Raw genomic sequence first — 20,358 nt, forward strand, 5'->3', positions numbered from 1 at the left:
TTTACACATATACAAATATCAATGATAATTCACGCCAACACAGAAGTGCTGACAACGGGGCTGATGATGGTTTCGGGCAGCGGCATCGATCCAGTGGCTTTAAAAAAAAACTCACCAAAGATACCAGCCTTATAATTTGTTTTACTTCAGATGCTTTTACCAGTAACCATTCCAAAAGCCTGAAAAAGGTCCTGGTAAACATTCCAACAGTTCCCCATGAAACACTTCATTTAACATTTTTATTGGAAACTTTTGAAGAAATGACGTTTGAGAATAAGTAAACACGAAATCAGGATTGTCACTGTCATTTTCTCCAGAAAAGCATTCATGAAATGTCCAAGTGATATTTTAAGGAAAACTCGTTCCTTAAGGAAACTGTCGGATGTTTATATATATGAATAGGTAATGTCTATACATCACTAGATTTACATATGGTTTCCAATTACGATTTCGTGTAAAAAAGTCCGGTTACGTAACGTTTAAGCTTCGAAAGAAAAGCCTTATTGGCATAAGATCGCAATCATAGTTATCATTGTTTACGATGCGTTTATTCGAAAATGTAAAATTAAATAATACACATGGCACATATTCAGGCGTTAATCAAATTCACCTGCTGATAAACGATTATCATTTTAATACAATATGAATATCCCACCAAAATCCACCTCTACTTTATCTCTTGGGGGACCGGAAAACATCAAAAGGGCATTTTCCCCCCTACTTTTACGTTCAATAATAAATCTTTCTACATGTTTTATTCATTTATATATATATATATCTATATATATATATCTATATATATATATCTATATATACAAGTCTAAATTGAAAACAACGTTCAAACCTATGATTGCGTTGGATAAAAACCGCAATTTTTATACGTGTGCATGCAAAACAAATTTCTTTGTAGAGGGGTCTAAATACAGCACAAACAACATTTTCCATAAGACCAAAAAAGTGAAAAAGTATATTTTAACAAAACGAATTTGACTAGCAGGTCGAACAACGACTGTTCTTAAACCCTGCTGACTGCCATTGGCGATTGCCAAATAAACGGATCACCAGATGTAACAAGATGGATCTTAACTATTAATTTAATACCAAACAGGAAACAATAAACTTGCGGAAAAGATGGTATACCGCAAACAAAAGGTGCAAAAATAAGTACACCATATCCGGATTTCAACAATTATTGTCTCTTCAGTGATGTTAGGAATCGAAACAGTATTTGCCGTTATATATATAGCTGATCTGAAAGGTACATCATCTACTTGCCACTATACATCATGTACTGTGCTACAACCCTAGATATAGCCGATGTGGAAAGGCATTAAATCGACCACAGAAAGCTATATTTTTATGTAGCCTAGGTGGTCGAGTGGTCTAGGGCGCTGGACACGGTACAGGCGGTGTTGCCACGATGTGACAGAAGTAAGGGTTCGAATCCCTCCGAGTGAAGAACAAATATTTGCCAACGCATATTTGAAGATCTAACATTGTTTGGATAAATTTGAGACGAATTATATATGTATTATGGTGTTAGCCCTGTATAACCACGTGTTATCCGATGTAGAATGTCTGTCATAAAGTTGTCATATACAACTAATAGTACCACTAGTCAATGGATAGTTGACTCTCGAAACAAACAGTAGCACAAAAAATCTGGAAGAAAACTGGGGAACTATATTCGTAGACCGCGAACAAAAGAAATTAATCATGGTCTGGCACTTGAATGTTAACAAAGGGAGACATTCACATTACCTGGTTTGTCTTTTCTTGAACACACTTTCTTAAGGAGGAAATTATATTTGCGTTGTTTTGGAGAGAGTGATTGTAAGTGCCATTTTAGCAAATGTCTTGAGAGCTGTGCTCTCTATAACGTGAAATGATTTCGAAATGAGTGTTTGCTGCTCCAGTCGTGTTCAATACAGTTTTGCTGTTGCTGCTGTTTAAGGGTTGTACATTGCTGCTGCTGCTACTGATCAGGGGTGTATTGTTTGGCTTTTGGTTTGTTATTTTGCTTGTCCAACGTTAAATGTGTGGAGTGGAATTGAGGTGGGGAAGGGTGGTGATTTGTTTTTCATTTTGGCATACAATAATCGGTTCTGCTTCAAAGTGTGACATTTATTGCCCCTCGGTATCATCATACAATCTCGAACAACAGGGATACTTATACCAAACAACAGATTTGGAATTGATTAAAAGTTTGCAAGGTTTACTTTATGACATTTCTTAAGCTTCCTTTTCTTGGTCTCTGATTTCAACTTTTGATCTGATTTGGTTTTTAATGATTTTCTCAACGCAATGCATATTTTATGAAATCTCAGATAACAGGTATATTAATGTTCTACAACATTTGCATAGATAACCTCGATGTTATACCTACAATGGCGTCATATCTACATTGCGTAAACGGACAATCGAGGTTCACAAAATGTATGATTGTTCAACCTATTATTTCGCCACAAGCTCCCTGATCCCGCTTTTTTCCTTTAATTTCATACGATTCCCTGAGTTTGTCTTTGTCACCTTGATTTGTATCTCTTTAATCGAATAATGAGATTTTAACATGTGGTTATATAGAACATTCAAAAATCATTTTTGTTTAGAGGACTACTTAAAATATAGTTTTGATATTAATTGACTCACTAAACTATGTAGTGGAACATTCAAACTGAATATAAAAGTTGGTCGTTTTGACAATATTTCAAGTAAAAATCGTATTTGTACATGTTGTTATGTGAATTGTATAGAGAATGAGTATCATTTTGTATTAGTATGTCCTGCTTTAAGAGCTTTGAGGCTACAGTTTTTATCTAAATATTAATGTTCATAGCCAAATATTAGAAAGCTTGTATTTCTTTTGCAAGCTAGCTCAAAGAATTCAACCGAATAATTGTGTCAATTTCTAAATGCGGCATGGGAGCTAAGATCAACAATCATAATTGCATAATAGTTGTATTTCTGTGCTTGTCATGATTTATTTTTTTGTTCTCTGATATGTTATTTGCTAAAGCATTATGTTTGCTTCTGCAATACAATTTTCATTCATTCATTCAACTGCTGTTGCCTAAAATAGAGCATCAAAGGATATATAACTTGTAATTAAATGACTTGATTTCGAGAATTAATTTTATCTACAATAAGTCATTGATCATCCGAGCTAACATATCGTTGGTCATATGTGATACAAATTTTTCATAAAGGTCAATCAAACTATGACTGAGTCCTCAAGTTTACCATTTGAAATCATGTCAGTACTGAGGTACTCAAACATTAAATGATTTATTTCTCGCTGATATTTAACTTTTGTTTTGGCTTTATTTCGAGATTGTAGTCTAATCGATAACAAGTCAGTGATCATTCGAGCTTGCAATCGATTAATTACACTACATGTTCTGGGTGCATATAAATACATGTTCTGGGTTTAGTTATATGCATTTAGTTTAAGCTGAACGATTGGAAACACGAGTTGTGTTTCAAACGGTAAGAATTATACCTTAAAGACATATGTTAATTACATATAATCTATGTATTGTATAAAAGGCCAGTGTCCTTTATTTATTTCTCAAGTAACTACTGTTATGACATCTTTATATGAAAATGTGTATTTAATGTAGATTGTTATTGATGCCACTCTTAAGAACACCTTAGGTATTTTGAATGATTTAACCATAAGATGAAATACCGCAAAATCGTCATCTCAAAGAACAATTATATAATGTAATTTGTACGCATAATTTAGGAATTTTTGGTCGTCAATGCTCTTCAACGTCGTAACTTGTCTGTCCGTCACTGATAGGTCTTTTTCAGACGAACTGGCGTACAAAATTTCGATCCTTGTATCTTTGATGAGTTTATTTACAAACACTAGGTCGATGACACTGCTGGTTGAGTGTTTCTTCCCGAGGGAACAACCAGCCCAGGAGTCGGCACTTCGGTTTTGACATAAATTATCATTGATAGGGTCATAATTATCTGATGGTACCGGAAGGGATTTTTTTCCAAAGGAAGTTGCAATTTGTTTTCCTTATTTCAAGCGAAAGTATATGGAAACCATACATTTTTGGAATCAGTGTGAATAAAGCTATTATACGAGACCAGAAGTGATATTTTCTAAACCGGTACTAGCAAATTATCTCAAATATTTCTGACAAAAGTACATAAAAACCGTATATTTTTTGAATCAGTATGATGAAACCTATGATAGGACACCAACAGTAACTTATGAATTATAAATTTAATGTGGAATGAGAACAATCGGTTTAAATTGTATTGATGGCTAGTTGAGGTCACTTTATCTATTTCTATTGGCAATCTAAATCACACTTATGTATGTGGAGGGAAATCTCTTTGTTCTGTAAACGTATTTCTTTGATTGAATTTCACATGAAGGCAGATATTTTGACTTGTACTGATTCATTTATATTCTGATGTTTATTTAGGGCTTAATACTCAGTTAACGTTTTACTTTGTCACCATATTCTTCATTTAGGTGTTAGCATGTTTTGATGAGTTTGTTTGATTCCATCCTATGAAGAAATAATATTGTTTTGACCTTCGCATGTAAGGCTGTGTTCATACCAAACGTCGTGTACTGTAAACCTAATTGCAATTAGCTTCATGTCATGAACACTAGTTTCACATTTAATTTGGTCTCATCTATACATCGGTTTTTATAACTTGTACATGAATATAATATTGTTTACACCAGTAAACAACATCACATAGTATTGAATTACAAATGTCTCAGTTAGGTGCAGACCATTTTAAAAGTTTTTTTATTATTTTTTTTTGGGGAAGGGGGGTGGGTTTAAATTGTTTTAATTATTTTTTTGTTTTTTGTTTTAAAGAAGAAAATACATTTGTTTCATAGCAGAAGTGAGAAAAATCGTATGATTCCATTGCAACATGTGAAAATGAATAAGCATGCGATTCAACATGGAGTTTAAAAAATGTTCCTGAATGTTATTGATTTTGTTTTTGTAGCAAAGTGATGAAAATGGTTTGTCCAAAAATAAATGGCTATAGTACCTTAATATACTCGTTCTAATGTTCTATATAAGTCACGATAAAACAGGCTAAATAGCATAACAACAAACGAAAAAAGGATTTTGAATATTCATCAGCAAAAATCCCAATCCACCATCCCCTATCCCCCATTCGACTGAAAATCAAATGGTCAACTAATGTTATTACATCAAATTATGTTTTAACTGAATAATTTTTGAGTTTTTGTCATATTGATAGATAAACAACTTAAAACATAATATTATTATAAACATTTTTATTCAATATAAGGGACATTCTTAAATATTCATAATGAAATCCACGTTTTTAATATATAGACAATAACTGTTTACTGTCTTTAAATATCAGCTATATTTGTACGAGGCTAAGAAACAGGTGTAATGCTATTACTCCTGTTTCGAGCAGAGTACAAATACAGATGATAACTAAAGACACTAAACAGTTATTGTCTTTATCCTGCAATTAATTGTATACATTGCTTTTGCTTTGAAAGACAGAAAAACTCACATTTATTGCATTTATTTTCGATTTGAAATCCTTTAAGACCTGCGTAGAAATATTTAAAAAATCGCACTATCAGCTGATGACCGGTACGCCGAAAAGAATCTTGCATGGTCAACAATAATACATCGCTCAAAGTTCGTATCATAATAAACCGATTGATTGATTGTTGGTTGCATATATAATAAAACGAATCCTAAACTTTAGACTTGTTATTTGTGTTTCTGAAAACCTTGGCTACTTGACTATATACAGATAATATAAATAAAAACAAGATACGAAACATTTGGCTAGTTAACCTTAGTTAATTTTGCTGTTATATGCAGTATCTGGAACATTGTTGGCAGTAGAAACTGTAAGATGAATAAAAAAGAAAAAGCGTGAAAACTGTTTCAAATATCAAATCCATTTCATGCCAATTTGCAGGACTATCATAAAAGCTTCTTGCAGTAAGTTTGTTTTGAAGTATCACCACAAAAGCATCCAAAAAATCGAATATTTAAAGCCCATATAAAAGCAGATTCAAAAATGTTGATAAAAAGTAAAATAACAAAAATATCGAACTCAAATGGCAAAATCAAAACCCAAACACACCAAACGAATGGAAAACAACTGTCATGTTCCTGGCTTGGTACAGGCATTTCCTTATATAGAAAATGGTGGATTAAGCCTGGTTTTATAGCTAGCTAAACCTCTCACTTGTATGACAGTCTCATAAAATTCCATTTTATTGGAACAGATATAATAGGTAAAAATGTCAAAAATTGGGGAACAACAGTCAACATTGTGTTACAATATTAATCACTACAAAAACAAACAACTATGTCAACAAAGAAAAACAAAAAGACATATAGACAAAGCACATAAGCAAAAAAAAAAAAAAAGAAGACAAGAATAAAAAAAAGACCACAGGACAATAACACAATGGTGGGATGTATAAATAACGAGCAACGTCAAAAGGATGTTACCAAAATAAATGAACATTTCTTCTAAATGTATTTTCTTAATTTGTCTCTATTTTATTTTGACAGCAGTCAGACAGGACCAAGCATCAATGTACATGGTTTTCCATGGGACTACGGTTATGATGTCACCGTTAACAAAGTATCGCACTACTGCTACTGTACCACTGTGATCATATGTGTTCTTTCCATCATGTTCAGCAGTGAATCCATATGCCATTTTATACGAGCCATCATTTATTGAAAAGAATGCATTGTTTGTAAAACTTATTAACGATGCCGATACAAGATATAAACCATTTGTTGTTATTGTGAACTTTCCATTGCTTGTAACACTTGACAAATCAACATTATAGCTCGTCCGTTTAAATTCAAATGGTATTGGTTGACCTGCTGATCTTGTTGATCCACCATCCTCACCAACACAAGCCGTAAAACCAACTGAAAAAAAATTATAAAGTTTATCTTGTATGAGCTGTAAGCCTTTTCAATTACCTTTATTCATACATGTTTATCACATGTTTACCGTCTGCACCTGTTTGTACATGTATATCTGTTTGTTGTTGATGTGGTATGCTGTTCTAGATCTATGTGGTATATTTGGCGATTTGTTTTATCCATGTTTGTGTATTATCTAGAGTTCATAAATCAGTCGTCACAATAAAAAAATAAATTTACCTTGCAATCAGAATTATTTATTATTACTCGATACGAAACAGGAGGAAAGCTCGGCAAGCCTTGCTTTTCGTCCTGTTTATATAAAGCTCGTACAAATAAGATCTGTATTTTCCGACAATGTTCATATATTGTATGTATATATATATATATATATATATATATAGAATATGTTTGTATTTCAGTTTCGATAAAAAAAAAAGTTATGAATAAATTGAATAGAAACTATCAAAGATTTACTCTCAACACCAAATTCGCCAATTTCCAAAACATTAAAAACATTAAATATGACACAAAACAACCACTGACGAGGTTCCTGACTTGGGACAAGCCCATAATTAATATGTGTCCGGTTAAAAGATCATACAATAAATCAGTACAAAAATAAAATACTTTAAAAAGTATAATAATAACCTAGCGCAAATATTGCTGATTCATTCGAGGTTGGTATAGGCAATGCGATTTTTTTTTCATAAAAGATTAAACAAATGAGTTACTCTTCAAGCACTGACCAAGTCTATGTGATTGCGAGTAGATTTTATGCAGAAACAAGTTCATGAAATGCGTATTTCAAACCTTTATGATTTAAGATTTGACAAATAAAGGCAACAGTAGTATACCGCTGTTCGAAACTCATAAATCGATAGAGATAAAAACAAATCCGGGTTACAAACTAAAACTGAGGGAAACGCATCAAATATAAGAGGAGAACAACGACACAACAAAAACACAACATTAAAATGTAACACACACAGAAACGAACTATAGATATAACAATGGCCATTTTCCTGACTTGGTACAGGACATTTTAAAAAAAAAATGGTGGGTTGAACCTGGTTTTGTGGCATGCCAAACCTCCCGCTTTTATGGCAACGTCAAACACAACACCAAAACGACAACATCACATGACAGGACCGCAATACAAATAAATGGGAGAACATATAGGACAAAGAAACACACGAATAATAGCTAGCAGAAGGTACTAGGCTTAAAATTCAATACGCCAGACGTGCGTCTCGTCCACACAAGACCAACCAAAATTGTATTCCATTGCAATATAAATAAAATTACAAAACAATTTACAGTTCTTTTTTTTTTTTTGGATAGTTTTAGGGTGTTTCGTAAATTATATTATAGTTTTTGTTGAAACCTCCGTAACAACCTGACAAGATGGCGCTAGCGACTGATATTGGTTCCTCGTGTTGATACTGCATGCGATACGAATTTTTCATTGTATTATTCTATATATATATATATATATCTCAACAATATGATAAAGTATAAAAATTATATTTTTAACGAGGTCATTGTTGGGAACCGCGTATTCAAATAAGTTCGTTATTTTGGGCAATTGTTATAGATAAGTTAAATTATTAAAAAAAAAGACTTTTTATAGTTTGTATAAAAACTTTGGAGAGTACAAAGAATCATTTTGAATAACACGTATTAATTGATATATAATAGACAGCTGATTTGGCTATAAATAAGTTAACTGACATCTACTGTATATTGAGCAATATAAAACGAATATCGAATGATGTCCAATTGAAAATTTATTCTTTAGTAGTCGGACATGATTGTACCCACGCAGTTGACAGGTGCTGATCCAGGAATTTGAAAAAAGGGGGTCCCCAAGTTAGCCATCGATTGGACTGATGCTGTATAAAGCATATGCATTTATCATATATGTAGCTCCAAAAGGGGCGGGCCCCTGTCCCCAACCCCTAAATCCGCCTCTGGTTGACCTTAATGAATAAAATAGATAAAATATGAAATTATCTTAATATAATGCCCTTGGTGTATGGTCAAACCGTAATATAGACAGTTGTTTTATCTAAAATGTGTTTCACTAGAGACTTTATAAGAAGTTGATTCGGAAGCGATAATCAACTTGGGACTTAATTATGACATTTTTCGAATCCACTACTTCTCAATACTCTAATTCAGATGAAAAGTATATCTAAAAAAATTTATTCTTGTTTAAAAATTTGCACAATTCATTAAATATCTAGACCGATTGTGTTCTGCTAATTTGCAATTCAAGATGGCGGAAGACACCACATCTACTTTTAGAGGAAAACAGGGAAAAAAACAGACGAATAGCATTCTTCAAAATTTACAAGTCGAACTCATTTCATCGTGTATATAATCTATGATAAATCTGTTTCATTTCATTCATTTCTTAGAGCATTGACATACCGTGTTTCTCGTTTGTATCAAGACGACTGAAAGCTCTACTGATGTCTGAGGATATTGAGTTCTGACGACTTTTTACATGGCTTGTGTCGGAACGAATCGAAGTTTGTTCTCCTTCTAAATGTTGTAGCTTATTGTCGATAATAGACACTGAAAAAAGACATTGATAGAATTAAAATACAACTTTTGATTAATTCTTGAAAACATAGTCCCCGTTTTGGTGATTGCCCTTTTCAAATAGAACAATTATGAAGGAATCATCAATTGGAGACAACAGAAGCTTATGATCTGTTCAAGACCCCGAAATGTACCATTAATTAGCAACTCTATTTACCTAAACTATTAGGTTGATCATTGTCATTTTGCTTAGTTTCTTCTGTTATCTATTCTAGCATCGGACTATAACTTCTTTTAAACTAAGCTTTACTGTGCGTATTGCTGTGTATTTGTTTATTCAACATTGGATAGAGGTATACTGGGAGGGTTGAGATATCACAAAACATGTTTAGCCCCGTGGCATTGTTGGGTGTGATTTTTAAGTTTTGGATCATTTGTATAATTCGGAATTTCGCTGAACAAGTATTCATTATTGTTGAGGGTACAGCTGAAGCAGCCTCCCTCCGGGTGCGGTATATTCTTGCTGCGTTAAAAACCAGTTGATGGCTTGGGCTGTTTGTCTGCTCTTTGGTCAGATTGTTGTCTCTTTGACAAATTCCCTATTTCCTTTCTATATCAAGTTTTTTTTCTAAATTAATTACTTATAGTGATTTTATTTTAATATGATTGTACGATTACACCCCTAACCATCCCCCCCCCCCCCCCCATAAAAAAAAACCAAAACCAAAAACAACAAGAAAACAAAATGAGCCTAGTTCTAGATAACTAGTATTACCGGCCGGTTCATGCAGCATACACTGAATGACGGTGACACCAAATATTCACTTATTCTCCTTGTCAAATAGGTAGATGTTGAGGCTCTGTGCACCTGCAACAGTTTTAACTTCCAAGTCAATTGGTGTCTAGTGGAAAGCTGTAATATTGATAATCGGACCACATATTCTTATTTTTATATTCTGGTATGCCAGGAACTAGATCTGTAGTTGTAATATTTGTTATGTGTGATTGATGCTTCTGTTGGACATGTAGCGCCGTTACTGCGTCTGGTGGTTTACCTAACGTAAAGTTTCTAAAAGTTAGTGTTCTCTGTAGATGAACTACTTAGATCGCCAAAATCCGCCTCGTAAATGGTTATGTAAATGTTGACAGTACGTTCTCTTTAAAATTTGAGAACGCACGAATACGTAAGGTATGATTCGTTTATATTTGAAACAAGATAAAATCTTGTTTAATAAATAATTTATCTTACTTTCGTGTTTTTGTAATTTTAGTTACCTCACCTTTTTGTTCATTTGCAGATATTCTATTGACAGCCAAATCAATTTTTGATGTCATTGATGCTTGAAAATTTTTCAAGAGTTGAATATCATCACGAGAGCCAATCAACTGTAATTCCAAAGTTTTCAATTCATCTTTAGCTTCTGCTGTGAAATTATCTTTGAAAAATACAAAAACACAACCCTCATCAATCAAAGCTACAAATTTTACAAAAAAAAAATTAAAAAAAAAAAAAAATAAAAAGGTTATGCACTTTATATATAATACCATTGAAAGTGTGTAATGGGATGAAAGATCTTCATAAGTGATTTGCCATAGATTAGACATTGACAATGTTTATTCCACACATCTATATCTAGCTATTATATATATAGAACAACATATATAAAAAAAAATGCGCTTATTCTGATCAGGGAAATAGATAAATAAATGTACAACCACAGGTGCAGTTTAATCTTTCGAAAGTTGAACGCTTCCAAAACTGTGTATTTTTGTTGAGGTATAACAGTGTTCACCGATTCGCGTGTCAAACTCGTTACACCTCTTAAATCTATATTAAAAAAATAATCAATTCTTGAAATTAATTTAAAATAAAAAACACAACAAAGGAAAGAGAACGAAACTGTGACGAAAACAACTGAACAGTTGAACTTAATCATGGTCTTAATTACTAATTGTAAGCGATATTTTTATTCAATTTCTATCATCCAAAACATAATAGCATACAATAAGTGTTAGTAAATCATTTTGAATTTGTAAAAATCATGACTTCGAGTTCTGGTTTAAAAAAAAAAAACAAGATTTTATAATTTAGAATCTGCCCGGGTTAAAAAAGGTTGAAAAAATCTACCAAAAAATACATGTAGGTGGTACAGGCTTCTGTAAGCATGGACAATGATCTGATGTCGTCTTCATAATGGCGAAAAAATACTTGATAATTATTTTTACTCGCATGTGTGTGTATGTGTGTGTGTGTGTGTGTGTGTGTGTATGTGCGTGTGTGTGATGAGGCATAGATGATAAACATGTTTTCAATAAGGAAGCTACATTAGCAGCATTCAAAGAAGCAAGATAGAAATAGATTAAAGACAAAAGCTATAGTTTTTTGAAAAGGTATTATTTAAGATTAAATTTTTTATGGTTTGAGGTGGTAGTTTGGGATTTGTTAAACATAATACAATTTTTCTTTTTAAAGTTTATCAAACAGATATTGGCAACATTTGTTACGAAGAGGGACACACACTACTTTTTAAATAAAATAAATGGTAAACAATTAAGGTATTTACTTGAATATTCTGGTGCAATCTTTGAATCTTAGAACGAAATCAGAACATCTCTGGGCTAAACAAAAGTGAACACTTTAATAACTACAGATGGAAACACGATATGGGACATGCTTAGAAATCATTCTGTATTCTTTAAATTTTAGAATGTGAAGAAAGCAATATTATTAAACAAAATCACTTGCAGAGTTTTGTATAAATCGTCTGAAAATGAATTTAAAAAAAAAGAAAGACATGCATATATTTTTTTAAAATTAATTTACATGTGTAAAGAAAATGTTCATTTTAAAGTTCGAAAGTAAAATTTTATTAAATTGAAGGAAAGGAGATGTTTAATCACATTATATGTTTTATATTTCACTTATTCAAATAACTAAATGATATGTGGTTCATTCATTCGATTTGTCTATTTGCTATTTGTAATGTTTATATTTTCCAGAAAATAATTATGCAAATGTATAATTCCACCATTAATTCTAGTTGTCTGACCTGTTATAAACATCATTTATCTTGTTCCTACGCAAAACAAATCATTAACAGAGAATTTGTTATAGCTAAATTCTGCCAATAAAAAAACTATTATACTCTTGAGATCATCCGCAGTGTTTGGTGGGTTTCATGTTTCCAAGTTATTAGTTTTGTGTAGTGTTTATAGAATATTTTTTTGTGCTGTGGTTTTTTTTTTTCTCTTTCGTTTTTTTCTTTGTCATGGTTTAAAACCATGACGAACAAAAAAACGAAAGAGAAATTAAGTCGGTTTCTCTACGACTGATGAATTTTGATTGTAAGATAGGTATCCACAGCTCCTGTTTTAAACTGTGCTTCTAAACGTCGTGTGAAATGATTATACGATTTAATGTCGAAATTACACATTACTTTATTATTAAATGAATGACTTCACCTTTTTCTTCTTTTGTAGAAATTACCGATTCTTTATAACGTTTCAAATGCTGCACTTCTGTAACAACTGCATTCTGTTGTCTTCCTAATTTCTTCACTTCAGCGACAATTTCGGACGTAAAGTTACCTTTCGTGACAATGAAAAAAGATTATTTTTAAAGAAATGCAAGAAAAGGGTTAACTTCTACATCAATTCCAATATTTTACATTTATTTCTTTTTATTTTTCTCTTCTCTTTTTTTAAACTCCACTTTGCTTTATAATATCTAGTTCAAACTATAAGCTTCACCTTTTAAGTACAGTTTCTGTTTCCAGGTACCTTTATAAAAGAAATATAATATTTCCAATGTTTTATCTTATTTCAGTCATATTATTTGATTAATATTTATGGCGTTACAAATAAATTTGTTATTCTGCCAGAAATAGTGTAATACCATTCATTGTATAAGTTATATCTTTATGTTTTTGTTATTTGGAACATATAGTGTTAATGGTTTGACACTTTCTGTTTAACTCATTCTGAACCTCTTTAAAAGAAATGGGACGCTTAAAAGGTTGAATTATTGCAGACTACAGATAGAATGTTGCAATGTAGATGTCTTTTATGTTGTTTTTTTCTTCGTTTGCTGGCTGACTCTTTTGTTTATACTTCAGGAATATAAAGACGTATTTAACAGATCACAAACAACATTTTCCATATTGATTTAGTTTTCGCCACCAAAATCAACATTTTTTATACAGGAGTGTGCTCCTGACGCAGAAACTGCTCCAACAAAGTTATGAGGACAGATTAAAAATGACACTCCGTAAATTTTACGGACACCATCACGAATTGGTCGATTCATACGATGTGTCTTTGTCCAAACTAACTAAGGACATTTTTACCACGTGTTAGATTGTGGTTTGACATTACGTCGTCTGATCTTTTAATTACCAAACGTGACTTATTTCCGATTGTGACTGTTTTAGTGAATTCGCATTGCTATAAGACGTGTCACGGTACTTTCCTATCCAAAATTCATGTATTTAGTTTTTATGTTATATTTGTTATTCTCATCGGATTTTGTCATATTAATTATCTAATTACTACCACATTTTATATTAATTAGTATTGTAATTTTCATTGTTATTAATAAATGTTATATGAGTATTATAAACCTAATCTTGAATTCTATCCTAATTCTATCCTATTTTGGGGAAATTTCAGAAATTCAAATGTGACGTCACTTTTTTTGCGTTGATCTCTTTGGCTAACTCGGCTGTGAATTTTTATGTGCTGGTTAATGTTGTTTTATGTATCCGTTTTTATTATGTAGTTAGTCACCACTTCGGTTTTATCATGTATATCTATTATATAGTCATTTTTATAAATTTACTGTTTGCAAAAGTATGAATTATTCTAAATACTAAGGATTTTCTTATCCCAGACATATAACCTTAGCCGTATTTGGCACAACTTTTTGGAACGTTTGGTCCTCAATGCTCTTCAACTTTGTACTTGTTTTGGCTTTCGTACTTTTTTGATCTGAGCGTCACTGGTTAGTCTTGTGTGGACGAAACGCGCGTCTTGCGTATTAAATTTTAAACCTGGTACCTTTTGTTAGCTATTATTCGTATGTTTCTCTGTCCTATATGTTCTCCCATTTATTTGTATTGTAGTCCTGTCATGTAATGTTGTCATTTTAATGTTATATTTAACATTGCCATAAAGGCGGGAGGTTTGGCTAGCCACAAAACCAGGTTCAACCCACCATTTGTTTCTTAAAATGTCCTGTACCAAGTCAGGAAAATGGCCATTGTTATATTATAGTTCGTTTTTGTGTGTGTTACATTTTAATGTTGTGTTTCTGTTGTGTCGTAGTTCTCGTCTTATATTTGATGTGTTTCCCTCAGTTTTAGTTTGTAACCCGAATTTGTTTTTTTCTCAATCGATTTATGAATTTCGAACAGGGTATACTACTGTTGCCTTTATTTAGACTGGTTTGTGTTATCCATTTTTATTTATCCCGATATTTTTTAGTTAAAAATTCAGATCAGAAAATTACGACACACTGGAGTCGACATTGAATGTGTCAATTCATGACTGAAACAATATGTAGGGTAGAAACATTTGAGTTTTTATAGGGTTTTTGATGCACAATATTTTGTTTTCGGAAGTGTGTTTTGTAAACTTATGTTTTGTCTTTATTTTCTTAGTTTCATAATTGTCCCACCCCCTTTTTATATCTTGGATAACATTTGTACTAAGTTCTATTGTTATTTTCTTTAAAGCATCCTGCTACAAATTTCCTACCTGATCTTTCATTTTCTTCTATTGTACGAGTTTCCATTTGGTTTTGTTGACTCTTCATTTTGTCTATATCTTTGCTTATGTTTTCAATTCTGTTATGCATAACTAAACTTTCTACAAGAAAATATATTTCTTTCATACTTTATATATTGACATGAAATATTTATTGTCTCTTGGTAATCTGTAATTAGAAGGTCGGTGGTTCTCTCAGGGTATTCCGGCTTCTTCGACCAATAAAAACTTACCGCCACGATATAACAATAAAGTAGCGTGAAACACCAACAATCGATCAAATGATCATAAAATTAATTATTAAATAATACATTTGAATACAAACTCGCTATTGCAGAATCTGAATGACTGTGCAAAAAATATTGTTACTAACCCAAAATATTACGAAAAAGTATTAACAAAAATACCACTCTTAAGGTAAATCCAAAAAGGGTGAAGTCCATTAAACTTGACAAAATCAAACGTTAGACTATAACAACCAACCGTCAAATTCCTAACTTGGCACAGGCATTTTCCAAAGAAAATAGTGGGTTGAACCTGGTTTTACAGCTAGCTACATGTAAACCACTTGTATGACAGCTGTTTATAGTACCGCTATAGTCACAAAAATGGGTGAGCAACACAAACAAACATACTCGAAACGATCCAGAAACAACAAGGGCAATCGCATAAACAATTTGAAGATTCCTGTAAAAGTCTCGAAATGTCTTGAATTAAACGACTAAAGACAGCATATCCTCTGGGTCTAAATGACAATATAATGGGACAAGGGAACATATCTAAAACTTCTATTGATATCATGAATATTGTTGATAAAAGGCAACGTAATAATAGGTCCAATGGCCAACGTATCAATCGAAATCAACGAATTAAACATCGTATAAATTATCCACTTGATGGTCTCCATTCCATATTAAAAAAACAATGGTAGGCATCAATTATTATGTAAACTGGGTCAAATACCATCTAGTAAATTACATGACATTATCAAGGAGTGAGACACAATCTTATTCTTCAGCCCACTTTATGAATACTCGCGTAAAATTACAGCTTTTTGCCACCATAGGCTGTGCCCGCGTATCAATAAACCTAAAGATCATAAGCGGCATTTTCTGAAAATTAAATATATTAAAAGAGGTATTCATTTCATCAACTTATCGAATATATTTAATGACTCTACTATTCAAAACTTTATACCTCCCTATTTTGATAACACAGAACCACCTATTATTTCGCGTACATAAAAAAAACCAAAAAAAAAAAACCAGCAGAAGTTTAATTTTTAATTATACACCACTAACATCAAACGTAAGTGTAGAAAATAGAACTCCTCTAACTTGAGACCGTGAATCGTCGAATTTTAGATATGATCCCTATGGCCATGTTATTACGGTGGACCTCAATATCGTTCAAGACCGAGAGGTTAAAAACTTTTTGAAAATATCGTCTTCCATCTAAAATAGATTGGAAACAGTGTCGTTTACTAGTTCCATGAAAATGGACGTCACACTAAACTCCAAAACATATAAATGAACTAAAATTAAAAAAACAAACAAGACTTACAAAGGCCAGAGGCTCCTGACTTTGGACAGGCGCAAAATTGCGGCGGGGTTAAAAACTGAGTTTTACTGTGCGTATCGCTGTGTGTTTCTTTATTCTACATTGGCTAGAGGTATAGGGGAGGGTTAATATCTCACAAAACATGTTTAACCCCGCCGCATTTTTGCGCCTGTCCTAAGTCAGGAGCCTCTGGCCTTTGTTAGTCTTGTATGTTTTTTAATTTTAGTTCATTTATATGTTTTGGAGTTTAGTATGATGTCCATTTTCACTAAACTAATAAACATTTTTATTTAGGGGCCAGCTGAGGACCACCTTCGGTTGCGGATTTTCTCGCTGCGTTGAAGACCCATCGGTGGCTTTCGGTTGTTATCTGCTCTTTGGCCGGGTTGTTGTCTCTTTGACATATTCCCCATTTCCATTCTCAATTTTATTTGTGAGAACTCAACCCTCCCCTATACCTCTAGCCAATGTAGAATAAACAAACATACAGCAATACGCACAGTAAAACTCAGTTTAAAAGAAGTCCGAGTCCGATGTCAGAATAGGTAACAAAAGAAACTAACCAAAATGACAATGATACATAAATTAACAAAGGACTACTAGCATGCAGTTACTGACATGCCAGGTCCAGACCTCAATTAAACTGATTGAAAGATTATGTCTTCATCATATGAAAATCAAGCACAATCCCTCCCTTTAGTGGTTTAGTATAGTTTGGCATAATTTATGACAGATAAATTAACATTGGCGCCACCTCTCGCCCACATATATGTTTCACCCAAATTCGAGATCATGAATCATGAAAAAAAGATAAAAAAAGGTGACATATTTCTAGAAAAAAGGCCTAAAAGGAAATCTATTAATATTTCAGGCTAATCTATACTATTAAATTTGGAGACCAAAAGTTTTTAGCCGCACTACTCAAAACAAAAAGGAAATATAACAAACTCGAAGAAATTTGTTTAATCATTAGATTGTTTTCTTCTTCTCTTAGTAAACTCCTCCTTTCTCGGAGCACCCGTGTCACAAAGAGACAGAACTGGCACCACTCGAAAAAAAAATACTACAGACTTGCACCACTGAAGAAATGTTTTAAATCATCAGAGAGTTCTAGATTGTCTTCTCTTAGTAATTTCCTCCGTTCTTTGAGCACCCGTATCACACAGAGACAGAACTTGACTCGCACCTTTCGGAAAAAAAAAAGAAATACTACAAACTAGCACCACTGAGAAATGTGTTAATCATCCGTGTTCTAGGTTGTCTTCTTCTTCTCTGATTTATTTCCTCCGTTCTAGGAGCACCTGTGTAACACCAAGACAGAAGCTACTAATCGGACATTCAAACCCTATGGAAGAAGAACTGACAAACTAATCAAAACCAGAGGCGGATTTAGAGGGTTTTCCAGGGGGCCTGCCCCCCCCCCCTTTTGTGGGTTTTTCTAATATAAATATAAAAGAAGAAGCAAAACACAATTTTCCTTATACTTTCAAAAATAATACATTTGGCGATACATAGACATTATATGTACTAAAACAATGATTTTCAATAAATACAACTTGTTCATAGGTAGGGCCGTTAAGTGGGGTTACTGGCTCTACTCCTTTGCGGTGTATGGTACCCTTTTTGTGGAGGAAAGCATTGTTGATTTTTCTTTCACATGTTTGAAATTTTCCATGTGGTATGGTTAATCTAAGGGTCAATTCCGTTGTTTGTATGATTTATTACTTGAATGCTTACATCCTTTGATATGCCGACAAAATTTAGGTAAAGTATGTTTGCATTCAAGGATAAGTCTCTTATTGAAATTAAGTTTAGTCAAAACAAACAGTAATTATAATTTGATCAAGTAAGTTTAGTCGTTAATTAAAGTTCAAGGTCATATTACCATTTTTCTGTTTGCAAAAAATACATTTTTTTCTTTCTTTTTCTTTTTGAAAGATTGATAAAAACCGTTTGGCTCTTGTTGAAAGCTCATTTGGGGGGTTGGTGGGTCCATTAGGATGTATAAGATGTATTGCTGATGGTACATTCAAGTAGTGTCGTCACTTGCTTTCATTTCGACCCCCTTCCCCTTTTGGCTCAAACAGATTCTCTTCCAAAACACATGTCACAATCTTGTGTGTCGTTTGGTCGTTTTTTTTTTGTCGTTTGTCGCATAAAGGTTGTTGTGTGCCAGTTTTCTATTTCATTCCTTTTCAGAGGACACTATATACAGGTTGACTAATCAAATTGGCTATTGTACAAACTTATGCGGTTTGAGTAAAACGAAATCTAATATATAAGTGTTTTGGGAACATTTAGTGACATTAAATTTTTTCCCCAACGATTTCCGGTAAAAAGACAGAAATGTTTATGTTTAAGATATGCAAAGGGTTTTTTTCAAAAACTTTTAAAAGTAGTCTTGCATTTTAAGTAATAGTTAGATTTAGTCGATAATAATTCATTTTAGCAATTATTTTATAGATTCTGATTTACATTTACCGTTTACTTTATCGTCTTCAAACATGTTGACGAATTCTTGCATTCTTTCATCTATATCTTTCTTTGCCTGTTCCACCCCTTGTTTGATCAGTTCTGATATGTGCACCGTTAGCTGTTTGTTAAACTGTGAAATATCCAAATTAGCAACAAGAGGTGCGTTTAAATGGTCCAAAAGTGGTACTGTTAACGACTTCGAGCATTTTCCGCCCTTGCATGTATCATTTTTCTCACATGATATATCTCTTAATATCAGACAAAATACGATTACCCCTATTCTATAAAACATAATATTCCTTTGAAAATATGCAGTGTATTAGGTAGGACTGCTCATAAATACATTAACAAGTTTTATCTAATGACCTATTTTACTAAGAGTAATTTGTCTTCCTTTCCCCATTTGAATGTGCGCAAAAGATGTTTACATTTCAAAGACTTGTAATTAATATACAGTTTTTTCCATATTTATACAAGATCAAATTCAGGAAGTAAACAAGTGGTAAATTCCTTCACATTGAAAACATTAAACAGAAAAATGTTTTGATGATGTTTTCAAAGGACACGGTTTTAAGAGTTATCACTTAAATCGAACATCAAACGTTTTTTATCTTAGATTCTTCCTCATAACTAAAGTTACTGGATGGAGGGCACGGTTTAACGAATGTCTTACACAATTTAGAAGATAAATGTAGAAAATATATTATCAAAAAGACAGTCGTAACTTAATATATGCTATTGTAATTACTTATATGAAGTTAAAATTGAAGTAATAGTCGATTATTTGGGAAAACTGATATCACACGACCGGGGCCCTGGATATATATGATCTAACATTGTTGGGCTGTTATTTAGACGAATAATGTATACAGAATGTGTTTTCAGCCTTGTATCACCATCACGGGTGATCCGATAATAAAATCGGTCGTAGAGTTGTTACTGGTTCAAACGTACTTATAATATAATTATTTCTGTGACTGCATCCTACATTAATTTGTAAGATCTTCTACGATAGATAATTCAGCTGATCTGTAATATTCCATCTTCATGCCTTATAATCATGTTCTGTGTTACGACG

At 32.6% G+C, this 20,358-nt stretch overlaps 1 protein-coding gene across 1 annotated transcript; it reads right to left on the reverse strand.

Annotated features, from left to right (window-relative positions):
- Positions 1-6,407: 6,407 nt before the first annotated feature.
- LOC127711822 (uncharacterized) lies at positions 6,408-19,659 on the reverse strand. Its single transcript, XM_052217973.1, has 6 exons — positions 19,287-19,659; positions 15,237-15,347; positions 12,945-13,070; positions 10,763-10,918; positions 9,369-9,515; positions 6,408-6,935 (listed from the first exon to the last, which is right to left on the reverse strand). Exons 1-6 carry the CDS (start codon positions 19,570-19,572, stop codon positions 6,547-6,549), a joined length of 1,215 nt encoding a protein of 404 aa, XP_052073933.1. The 5' UTR covers positions 19,573-19,659; the 3' UTR covers positions 6,408-6,546.
- Positions 19,660-20,358: the final 699 nt, after the last annotated feature.

Source organism: Mytilus californianus, unplaced genomic scaffold, assembly GCF_021869535.1.
Source record: "Mytilus californianus isolate M0D057914Y unplaced genomic scaffold, xbMytCali1.0.p SCAF_8, whole genome shotgun sequence".
Classification (NCBI taxonomy): domain Eukaryota; kingdom Metazoa; phylum Mollusca; class Bivalvia; order Mytilida; family Mytilidae; genus Mytilus; species Mytilus californianus.

What these genes read in the sequence shown, in the direction of transcription:
- LOC127711822 (XM_052217973.1), bottom strand. Translation starts at nt 19,572, where the DNA reads ATGTTTTATAGAATAGGGGTAATCGTATTTTGTCTGATATTAAGAGAT. An exon ending in TGAAGACGATAAAGTAAACG is followed by an intron (nt 15,348 to 19,286) that starts GTAAATGTAAAT and finishes ATTTTCTTGTAG; the next exon opens with AAAGTTTAGTTATGCATAAC. An exon ending in AGAAGAAAATGAAAGATCAG is followed by an intron (nt 13,071 to 15,236) that starts GTAGGAAATTTG and finishes TTGTCACGAAAG; the next exon opens with GTAACTTTACGTCCGAAATT.